The sequence below is a fragment of the Dipodomys merriami genome, unplaced genomic scaffold (assembly GCF_024711535.1).
Source record: "Dipodomys merriami isolate MVZ:Mamm:240054 unplaced genomic scaffold, mDipMer1.0.p SCAF_3, whole genome shotgun sequence".
NCBI classification, from domain to species: domain Eukaryota; kingdom Metazoa; phylum Chordata; class Mammalia; order Rodentia; family Heteromyidae; genus Dipodomys; species Dipodomys merriami.
Window position 1 is genome coordinate 108,270,974 of NW_027204492.1, and position 12,344 is coordinate 108,283,317.

At 33.0% G+C, this 12,344-nt stretch overlaps 1 protein-coding gene across 5 annotated transcripts in view; it reads right to left on the reverse strand.

The window, feature by feature from the left end:
• The window catches only part of Cnksr2 (connector enhancer of kinase suppressor of Ras 2), a 220,159-nt gene that overhangs the window by 160,820 nt on the left and 46,995 nt on the right, over positions 1-12,344 (reverse strand). For all 5 annotated transcript variants that reach the window (XM_070040726.1, XM_070040728.1, XM_070040725.1 and 2 more), the window contains exon 4: positions 7,047-7,134. In XM_070040726.1, coding sequence (XP_069896827.1) covers positions 7,047-7,134 — 88 coding nt within the window. The remainder of the gene's footprint in view (positions 1-7,046; positions 7,135-12,344) is intronic.

Below are 12,344 nucleotides of genomic sequence, written 5' to 3' on the forward strand. Positions count from 1 at the left end.
ATTTCAGAATCTAAGCTATAACAATCAACTCACATTAAAATCTAAAAAGCATCCTAAACTAACCAAAACTTGTTGGTTTAGTGGAGCTTTTTTGCTCAAGGCTAACACTCTACTACTTCAAGCAACAGCTCTATTTCCTGCTTTTTCGGGTGGTTAATTGGAGATAAGAGTCCCATGGACTTTCCTGCTTGGGCTGGCTTTGAACGGCAATCCACAGATCTGTGCCTCCTAAGTAGCTAGAATTACAGGTGTGAGCCACATGCACTCACTCAACCAAAAGATTTTTTTAAAAAAAACAAAAAACAAAAAGCATTCATTTAGTCAGTTAATGACTAGTCAATACCAAAAGTAAATAGAACATTATTTCTTTAAAAATGTTTGCGTGGTAAGGTCAGGTGTGGAGGTATACACTTATAATTCCAGTTCTAGGGAGGCTAATGTGGCATTGTGAACTGGAGTTCAGGCTTGGCTGCATAGTGAGAATCTCTCAAACTTCTCTCCTCTAAAAAAAAAAGTAAAGTAACTAGTTGCATTTACTGTGCCCGAAGTCTCTTCTGCAATATAAGATACCTCTAACAGCCATTTATTGAGCTCCCACTAGATTGCAGATCACTCTATCAGCTTCTAATATAAACTACCCTGGAAAAATACAACAGGGTAATGATTTACTTTTACAAGCAAAGGTAAATAATATCAAAAATATAAAGTAGTTTTTCCAAGTTCTTACCATTCCTCAAAACACAGAGCTAGTATAACCTACTCTCAACTATGTCCTGTTGAATTCCATTACATTATTTTGCCTTAAAATGCAAGTGGTTTTTTCTTTCTTGCTATTGTTCCTAACGTACTTATAATGTGATTTTTTTTGTTTCTTTGTATGTTCCTCCCCCCTGGTATAACCCCTGTTTTCACTATATTTGATATCCGTGCCCTGCATCTTGTATATATACTTCTCCAGGTTGGGGAGGGGAAGGGAAAAAACAAAATGCTTAAATAGGGATACAGGCTGGACCACTGTAACAATGAGATGTACAACACATTATGTTGAAAAAGGAACTTTACAATTTAGGCGGGGAGGGGAGAGAAGGGAAGAGGGAGGAATGTAGTTGTGGAGGTGGGAGGGAAGGAAGGGTAGGGGAAAAACAAAGGAGGAGGTAACAATGCTTGATAGGAAATGTATCCATCACCTTGCTCATGTAACTGTAACCTCTCTGTACAGTATTTTTACAACAAAAAGTATTAAAAAAGATTAATGGCATATAATGTTAACAAGCTAAAATATACTATTATACTTATATTCCATCAATATAATTAAAGGAAATTTAAAGATATTGCCAATACATTTAAGGCTCAATCTCCTTGAATAAGTAATTAATTTTTAAAAATCCCATCTAAGCTACTTATTTTTATAAAATTATCCAGTATTTTAAGCATTTACAATTATGTGAGCTAAAATTTTAAAGAATAAATTACAGTTCAACAAGTCACAGAAAAGCTCTTATTTTTTTCTCATGTATTTACCTTGAGAAAACAAGAATTAAAGATTAAAAAGAGTAGGTAGTAAAATTCTAGTAAGAACAAAACTGGAAAGGGTTTTTACATTTGATATGCTCATCTATATCTTTATTTAAAGTGTGTATTTATAGAACAGTTCATAGATTTTTTTACTTTCATTTACTTTCATTTTCATATTATGACGTTAACACAAATGCATAGAAAGCACATATACATTATGTAGGTTAATGTGCTTGACAAAATTTTTCAACATTGATCTTTCAAGAATATTTTTCTATTTTCTTGAATAAAAGGTTAGAAATAAATAAAATAATCTGTCAGGCATAAATAGAAGAAAGGAAAATAAATCAACTATCAGAAAATCAGACTAATAACAAATCAGTATTGAGATCTATATTTATATCATAGATAGATATGTGTGAAAAGCCTGGAAATAGTTGTTTCTGTATAATTAAGTTGGTTATGGCTGTCTGTATAGTTTTCTGTAAAATATTTCCAGCACTACTCAACCAGTGACAAAAAGGACGAAAATGGATCTAGAAAGGTTAAAAACTGGACAAGTCTTGGGGCTGGGAAGGTGGCTCAGTGGTAGAGTGCTTGCCTTGCATGGATGAGGCCCTGGGTTCGATTCCTCAGCATCCCATAAGCAAAAAGAAAAAAGCTGGAAGTGGCGCTGTGGCTCAAGTGGTAGAGCACTAGCCTTGACCTGAAGAGCTGAGGGACAGGGCCCAGGCCCAGAGTGCAGGCCCCATGAATGGACCCCCCCCCCACACACACAACAAAAAAACTGGACGTCTTAAAAGAAAATGAAAAGACATTTCAATAAACCCAAACCAGTGGGGGCTAGTTTAGGTAACAGCATATTGTCAGACTTGAATTTTAAAGGGAAGTTTTCAATGTGGATTCAACAGGTGAAAACATGGTATTTTACAAAACTTGAACCATTCCTTCACATATAATTCATTTTTAGCTGTAAACACAGTTCAAGAAAACCAACCAAAGCCCAATGGAGGAAGAAAAAAATCTTTTAAAATCTTTTAAAATGTAGTTCTTATTCTATTACCTTTTAGTAAGTCTCTGTTCTTCAACCATTTTATAATGTTACCTTCCTTTTTCATCTTTCATTTGAAATTTGTGAACCACTTTAATTACATCCAATTTGATTCTCACAATAATTCTGAGGTATAACCACTTAGATTTGTAAATGATGGAAATAATAACATGGCTGTCCAATGTGAAAGGATCACAAAGCAACAAAGCCAGTCTCATCGTCTCAAATTTACTGTTCTCAGCTTCACCCTTTGCTCCAAGTATTCTAAATTTCATCAAAGCTTACCTTTTTTTCAAAGCTTTCCTTTCAAATGAATACTTTTATGCTTATTTCTTAACTAGTGACAATCTAAGTCATTGCTTTGTGTCTGAAATGAAGAATATAAAAATGGTACGGTAAAATAATTTTAGGTTATGCTGATACCTGTTAAGACAGGCATCATGACAATTATTCCAATGCTGACAAGAAGTGCGTGGGTACCTGTCTCATTTTTCTGATTCAGATGCTTGACAGCACTCTAAATGAAGCTTCACTTCTTTGTGAGAATTCTTTCCATTTAATATTTTAAAACTAGTTTTTCCTTTTTTTCCCCTCAAAAGTATAATTAATTTTATTTGGGGAAGAATGTGTTGGAGAAAATGTCTTTAAAGACTTCAGATATAACTATCTGAACTCATCAAATGTAGCACTAAGTAAAATAGACAAGACAGATTAAATAAATTTCTCCAAGTGGAGATTAAAAAAACTGACTAAATTATCTTTTCCTTCTAATTTTAGCATTATTTGAAATATAAGTGGCCAATATCAAGAATCACTTTTCACTTACTTCATGATACCACCCCTTTGTATTAAGAGGAAAAAAAGTCATTTGTGACAGTTTATTTTTAGATATTGATCATCTCATCTTGCTGCAAAGGGAATAAAAATAATTAAAGTTAAGTGGAAAATAATTTGAAGCACAGTGCATTTCAAAGCATAACTATCATAACTGTTCAGATGAGATTTCTTGAAAGCCTGGTAATAAATGCATGCCCTAAATACTTTTTTTTTTTTTAAAAAAGTCTACACCTTGCTTATTTGAATTGCCCTCTTTTTAACTGGCAGCTTAAGTTTAATGTCTGTCTTTAGATAGTTCACATGATTCTAAGCAAATGTATTGGTTCATATGTACATACTAATTTAATTTGATAATTAGATATCTATGTAAGTTATGTACTTTTTATTTAAAAATAATTTCAGTACTTGTCTTTGAAATGTTCCTTCATAAAGTTTAAAGTAACATTACTTCAATATACAGAGCATTCATTTTGTCTTGCTAAGTCAAATTTAGGAAACTGGGAAATACAAAGAAGTAGAGTGTATATTAAATCTTTGATAATTTCACTATAAGAAACAAAAACTTAACTATTTGAATTTATTATTTTATCCCTCTATCCTAATTCCTATTGGTACTATGGATCATAATAGATTAGAGTTCAGAAAATCTCAGTGCTAAGAGATGACATCACATAACAGAAAAATAACACATTAATAGATAGCATATGAGCACCAATATATTATGTCATATCTAAATTTCCACTAATATGTACACTTTTTAATCATTATTTATTTGCACTGTATTTCAGAAAGTTTTGTTCACTCTCATTCTAGCTTTGGAATCATTAGCTTTAGATTCACTCAGCTGGGTGCTGGTAGCTCATGCTTATAGTACTAGCTACTAAGGAGGTTGAGAATTTGATTGAAAGCCAAGCTGGGTAGGAAAGTGCATAAGACTCTAATCTCCAGCTAACTACCAAAAAAGCTAGAAGTAGAGCAATGATTCAAGTGGGAGAGTGCTAGCCTTGAGAAAAAAAAAAAGCTCTGTTATCTAATTTTTAAGTCTGTTTGTACTGTTGATACAGTTCTCAGTCCATCAGTTCTGTTTTACTGTCAGTTGTTTTTAAATCATGTTTTGCTGAGTGTCTCGATGCCCTTAATTTTGTAAAATTATGCCCCTCCAAAAGCAAATGGTGATTAAAAAGCAAGGCAAAAGTTAAGTGCGAAAGCAAAATTTTTGTTCTTGTTGAAAGACAGCAACTCTTTAGCAGAAGTTAGGTTGTTATAGCAAAACAAAACAAAACAAAAACACACAAGAAAACAATAAAGTGGCTCACATATATAATCCTAGCTACTCAGGATGCTGAAATCTGCAAAACGCCATTCAAAGCCAGCCTGGGCAAGAAACTCTATGAGAGTCTTACCTCCATAGCAAAAATCTAATAGTGGAGTTATGGTTCTAATGGTACAGTACTAGCCTTGCAAGAAAAGTTCAGGGGCAGCACCAAGGCCCTGAGTTCAATCCCCAGGACTAGCACAAAAAAAATTAAAAATGAATCAAACATAAGAGATAAAGATCAAGAAATAAACGTTAGTTTTCAGTGGGTAGTATTAATGTGTACAATAGTAATTTTGTAACAGTTATATAGACTACTTCATGAGGCTTCAAGTTACAGATGTTCAAATTTACTATCTTCACAGTATAGATACAATATAGGCTTGTGGTATGGAACTCTATACCTCTATACATCCTGAGAATTTGCAGATTCTCCCCAATAATGACCTCCCCCCTTGGAACTATATACTAGGAGATACCAAGGGTCTACTGTAATTTGTCTACATTGACAATATTTCTTACCTGGGGGGAGGGAAGATACACAATATAAGAACTTCAGCAAGCATGGTGATTCACCCCTATAATTCTAGATGCTCAAGAGACTAAAGTCAGAGGACTGGAGTTCAAAACCACCCTGGTTAAACAAGATTTGGAGGACTATAGTTTGAGGATGGCCTGGGCAAATGTTTGAGAGACTCCATCTCTCAAACACCAAAGTACACTGGCAATTGTCAGTCATCCTAGCAATGCAGGCAGCATAAATACAAAGATCACAGTCCAGGCCTGCCTGGGCATAAAAACAACTCTATTCAAAACAATAAAAATCATGCCGGTAATTCTAGCTAATCAGGGCACTAAGATCAGAGGACTGCAGTTCAAAGCCAACCTAGTTTAAAAAGTATGTGAAATTTGAACTCACATTCTAAAGGAATGGCTTAAGTGGTAAAACACCAACCAAGAGTAAGCAAGCTGATCAAGAACATGAAATATCAAGCTCAAAACCTAAAAAGGGTTAGGACTCAAGTGGTGTAGAGTGTTTGTCCAGGCTTTAAATTCAATTCCTGATGATATAAGAAAACCAAAACCAAACCCATAAATAATTCAAAACTATTCTTGATAATGAAAGTCAATAGAGTTTAATATAAATAATCAATTTCTCTAATTTATCCCCAGATTTCTGCAACATTACATATCATTATCTGCTTTCACTATTTCTGCATCATTACTGAACGATAGCGATGGTGCTCAGACAGGAGCAGCAGTAATAGACTGACATCAGACTCATAGTGAATACTAGCTGCAGGTCTCAGACCTCCTCAACATATTTTATTATCAGACTCAAACAAATTTTTGCTGCTTATCTACTAGTAAACTCAAATCATTACCTACCATTTCTCCTTGTCTTGTTCAAACATTTATATTATGTGCTAGACCTCTCAAAGCATTTTAGGATTCCTGCATTATTCAAAGTTAAAACCTTAGATCAAGTAATTTGATCATTATTAAAAAGCCATTATGTACATTTCTCTATGTGTACAAACATCAGTGTAACTTAACACTGTCTTAGCGTTAAAACCCAAGATTGTGATCTGAATGGGTGACGTGATTTTGTGAGAATCAATATTGCATAATTATAATAATCAAAAGTGTGAATCTACTAGACATTATGATCTTATTATAAAGATTAGTTGGAAATTCAAATTCATTTTATATCTTCTGTTAATAAGATTTTTGTTTATTGGTACATATGTATAGCTTTCCAACAATTATTTATATATTTGGACCCTTTAGAACCATTTGTCTTTGAACCTGAAACTTCCAAACCAGTATCTTATAAATTCTTGGTAAATAGAATACTTCTCATTAGTGAGATATGTAATTGACAGTAAAGCTATGTGTACATGATCATATAAAATTATGTTTATTGAAATAGAAATAGAAGAAATAGAAACAAAAGTTTTTTGTTATTTTGCTTTTTGTTTGTTTTTCTCTTTGTTGCTATTTGATTTCTGTACCTTCTGTCTTGCATGTAAGTTTATCTCTTTGGGGAAGGGGAAAAGCAAGAACAGAAATGGTGGGACAAAGGGTGAACAAATGCAGGCAGTGATATTCACTAGACCCTATGTTGAAAATGAACTATACAACTTGTGGGGGAGAGGGCTGTGACAGTAAAGCTGGGAGAAAGTGAGGGAAGAGGTGACACTGTTCAAATTCTCATTAACTGACTTATGTAATCGTAACCTCTCTGTACACAACCTTTACAATAACAAAAACAAATAAGCAAAAATTCCACAATTCAAAAAAGAAACAAAGCTTGTTAGCTAATACCTGTTGCACAATTGTTGTCAATTCCAAGCAGAGCTGTATAACATTATTCCGTGTCACTGAATAGTCTGTCACAGCAGCAAATGGTGACCTACAAAGGTAAAAGAAAATTTGTGATTGCTAGGAACAGCTTTTGGATAGCCAAAATTTAATAGTACAAAACAAACTGTTCTAAAGCTTGCATATGGATAAAAACCAATCTCGAGCTTATTTTAAGAAAAGCAGAAATTTTATAAAAGAATGAAATTTTAGAAATATACTTTTATTAAATTTCTACCTCTCTGTCACTTTCTGTCTCTGTCTCTAACTCTCTCTTGTCTCTGTCTCAGGGCCTGGGCACTGTCCTTGACTTTTTTTGCTTTACCACTTTGAGCCTCAGTTCTACTTCTGGTTTTTGAATGGTTAACTGGAGATAAGAGTTTTATGGACTTTCTTACCGGGGCTGGCTTTGCACCTTGATCCTCAGATCTCAAACTCTTGAGTAGCAAGGATTACAGGTATGACTCACCAGTGCCCAGCTCAAATTTCTCTGTTTTAAGTTCTTAATATTTAGAAGTTTTTGCCCATCCTTACACACTCATACCACTACTTCTATGAATTTATCTAGGTTTTATGATTATTAGCCCGTACTGGGGCTTGAATTTAGAAACTCATGTTTTCATTTGGCTCTTCACTCATAACTGGTATGCTACTGCTTGAGCGGTATCTTCACTTTAGGCAGAAATAAACAATTCATAGTTTTAACTGCATGCCATTTTAAGTAGTGTGGCAAAAATCATGTACTGTCTGAACTACTATATCTTACCTTATTATGAGATACTTCACAGTACCTGGATTATCACTCTTCATCACAGATATATTGTCACATTATCATCATAAGAAGTAGGGTGAGCAGAGAATACAAAATTTTGAAAGGGAGAGAGAGACCTCATTCACTTAACTTTTATTACAGGGTATTATATTTACTATATTTTATTTTCAGTTACTATTGCTAAACTCACACCATGCATAATTTATAAATTAAACTTTTATCATAATATGGAAGGCACAGTATATATAGTATTCTGTATATTGACAGTTTCATCTGCTGGGGGTTGTGGAATATCTCCTCCACAGATAAGGGAGGACTTCTGTATAAGATTATTCATAGTTTCTACTTCACATGAACTAAATTCTGATCTTTTTTTGGCAAGAAAAGTATATCTCATTGAAATCACCAAATTTATGCACAGTTTATAGCTTTTCTTTATTGACCTTTTAATTTTATGATTTCTCCATTGTGTTTCTATTTTTAATTGATTTCTGCTCATCATAGTTATTTGTTCTGTTCTGATTGCTCTGTGCTTATTTTGCTTTTATTTTTGTTATATTAGAAACTTAGATAATGGATTTCACCCTTTATTTTTGGAGATAACCATGTAGTGCTGTAAATTTCCTTTTTAGCACGGTGTCAGCTGTGTGCCACAAACATTTTGTTGTATTTTAATTCTATTCAGTGAATTTCATTCTTATTTTCTTTGGGCATTCCTCTTGGACCTATTTTCATTCCTTTATCTGATTTCAATTCTTTAAAATTTGCTTAAGCTTGTTTTATGATGCAGATATGGATCATCTAATGAACATTCTATGGGCACTGGGAAAGATCTTGCGGTTGAAATGAAGTCAATTATATCCTTACCCCTCCCCCTGCCTTTTTAAATCAGTCATGGAGCCTGAAACTCTAGGCCTCGGCACTGTCCCTCAGCTCTTCAGCTCAAGGTGAGCGCTCTACCACTTGAGCCACAGTGCCGCTCCTGGCTTTCTCTGCTTATGTGGTGCTGAGGAATCAAACCAGGGCTTCATGTATACAAGGCAAGCACTCTATCACTGAGCCACCATCCCAGCCCCTATCCTACCCTTTGGTGGTGGTGTTTGGCTCTTCGAAACCATACTGACTTTCTGTTTAGTAGTTTTGTCCATTCTTAAGAGGAGATAAAGTCTATACATATAATTGTGGATTTTTTGAGAGCTTCTTTCAATTCTGTCACTTTTACTTTGCATACTTTGAAGCTTCATTATATTATACACATATCTTGTCAACAATATCTGTGTTTGATTTTTAAACTGTCTAAATTATATATTAATCCATTACATTTTGATGTTTTCATTTATCAATTGAATATAATATTCACATACTACCCATTAACTCTCTGCTTCTTAAATCTGCTTCTTTTAACTACTTTCCAGCTTATTATATGTCTACAGACAGTAGCAGTGCTAATACTACTGTTCTATGGGACAAGTGATGCTAAGGGAAAAGTGATAAGCACATGAGAAGAAATAAGACCAACACAATGAGGCATGCTATTTTGTAGATGCAATTTTTTTGGCCTTAATATTTTTTCCTGGTATAGAATTTTTTTTATTCTACAATTTTCTATCATGGAAGAAGAAAATACCCATGTGCATACATAAGAGAAACATTTCAAATCTTATTTTTCAAAATAAATATTTTTCTTTACCACCTTAGAATCTTATACCTTAAATATGTAAAAGGTTTTCAATATCAAGAGATCTCAATGATCTTTTCAAAATAGGATGTCTTTAAAGTATTTTATAATTATAAATTATAAAACAACTTGATAAAATAATATAAAATTAGGTAAAATAATAAAAAACAAAATAATTCTCATTATAAAGTAATTAGAATTAGGTAGTAATGCTGAAAATAAACTTTCACTACAAATACAAAATAATCTTTTTCTATTTAATAACTGAGTATTTATACAGTTGTTAATATACAACATGATACATATTATATGTGCAACACATACATTACATATGGTTCCACAGTAACCTGTAAACCTCTTAATAAAGCTGGATTTGGCAAAGTCAAAGAAAACTGCAAAGAAAGATGAGGTGTCAAAACCAGCAGGATGTGGTTAAAAATAGACAAGTAAACCATGCATTGAGAATGAACAGTAAAGCTACCAACTGTGATTCACCTCTGAGGCTTTTTTCTCTAGGAAAGTCTCCTGTTCCATTCAAATCAATATTTAAAATGGGAAGAAATGAAAGGATTTTGAAAGTCTTAGTTTTTACCTGACAATTTGCAAAGAAATAGATTTTTTTAATATAATTCTCATTGAAACCTAAGTACCAGATGAAAATGGGTTTTGTGAATTGTTAACATAATTTTTCCTAGCATTCTAAACTGCTAGTTTCACTATTCAAGTTTTCCAGTATCCTAAGACATTGATCCCTCCAAAATCAAATGATCTTGAAAGGCATTTTAAATAATTAGAATTATGTATAAATGCTAAAAATCAGAGAAAAGAATAAAGTTTCCCTATAAATAGTAAAAGAATTTATAGAAACATAATTTTATATATTATTTTCATGCATTAAAGCCAAAAAGTAGGAGGTTTTAGCTTTCAAATAGAAATACCAATGTGTAAGTTAATTTTTATTGTTGGCTTCCTTAATCAAAATTCACTTCCTCAAAATATTGAAGAATTAGTTGAAAGCTGGTGTGGTAATGCAGCTCTGTAATCCCAGTGCTTTAGGAGGCAGAGCTAGAAGGATTGAAAGTTTGAGACCAGCCTTGGTTACATAGCAAATCCTAAGCCAGGCTCAGCTACACAGGGAGACCCTATATACAAAAAAAAAAAAAAAGGAAAAAAATACTTCAAAACAGAGATAACATGACAATGAACACAAGGGGGAAAGTAACAATGTTCTCTGTTGGACAAAAAATATATAAAATATAATTTTCATATTAGATGAATGTCTTCAAGTAAGTTACTTGTTACATTATGTAAGATGGTGCATATCAACTCAATGAATTGTCAAAAACAGTTATCATGCTCTATAGCATTTTATTCATTACTTAAAATGAGATTAAATATTTTTACCTAGTTTTTTACTTTGTCCTTTGTTCAAGTGACATAAAATAAAACAATAAACAGATCATAGATCTATGCTACATTTTTTAATGTAATAAAAGTTTCTCAATACATAAAATGTATCAGTTTACAAATGAATACATTGCTAAATATAAAACTAGCCATATTGTACTTTTTAAAACTAAAGTATATCATACTTTATATCAGAAGAATAAAGTTAATGATTAAATAATTAGCAATATTCAATTATAGCAGCCACTTTAAACATCTCAAATTAAATCAAACCTTGCCTGAGAAATACAACTGTTAAGAATATTTGGTTATCATTATTTGTGTGAAAACTTTATAATTAGATATTTAAGTTTTAAGGTATTCAAACAAAAATAAAAAAGGCTAGACACATTTATAAAAAGAAAGCAGAATATTAGTTTTATTCTAGAGCTTAAGATGAAATAAAAAATCTATTTAAAAAAGAGGGAATCAAATCATAATTCTAAAAGTTAATCACAAAATTTTGTCAGTTTTAGTTCCTTAATATTACATAAAAGAAATAAATTGGAAGTATTATTCATATGGCTTTAACAAGGTCAATAAATTATAACGTATTAGTACATAGAAGAGAACTTAAAATTCAGAAAATTTTATGTCAAGAAGAAAATGAAGGGGCTGGGAAGGCGGCTCAGTGGTAGAGTGCTTGCCTTGCATACATGAGGCCCTGGGTTTGATTCCTCAGCACCCACATAAGCAGAAAAAGCCAGAAGTGGCACTGTGGCTCAAGTGGTAGAGCACTAGCCTTGAGCTGAAGAGCTGAGGGACAGCGCCCAAGCCCAGAGTTCAAGCCCCATGACCAGCCAAAAAAAAAAAAAAAAAAGGAAGGAAGGAAGGGAGAGAGAGAGAGAGACAGAGAGAGAAAGGAGAGAGAGAGAGAGCAAGCAAGCAAGCATGCAAATGTAAACAAGTGTTAAGGGTCAAGTTACCAAGAGATGAATCAACCCTTTTTCTGCTCTCTGCTGCTTTGAGGAACTCACAATAATGGTTTGGAGAACATTGCCATTTTAGTTTTAGGATCATTTGATTAATGTGTTTTCTATTCTTTGTAAAATTGGAAGGCATGTAGAGTGTTGACTAGCATTCCTGCTGCTACCTAGAAAACATTTTTCCTTTGAAAAGGATCAAAACATAACTTAATCAGATATCCACTGACAATCTCTAATAAAAGTCTAGACCACTTGTTAGGAAAACAAACAGCTTAAACATTCCATCTAACACAGTTGTAGATAAAATCCTATTACACTCAAATTGACCTTACAGCCTTTTGAAATTATGTAAGCCAAGAAGCAGTCAAATATTTATATAAGTCGGAGCAGAGGAAAAAGCAGTCAAGGTGTATAATATAATGCAATATAGTATTATATTA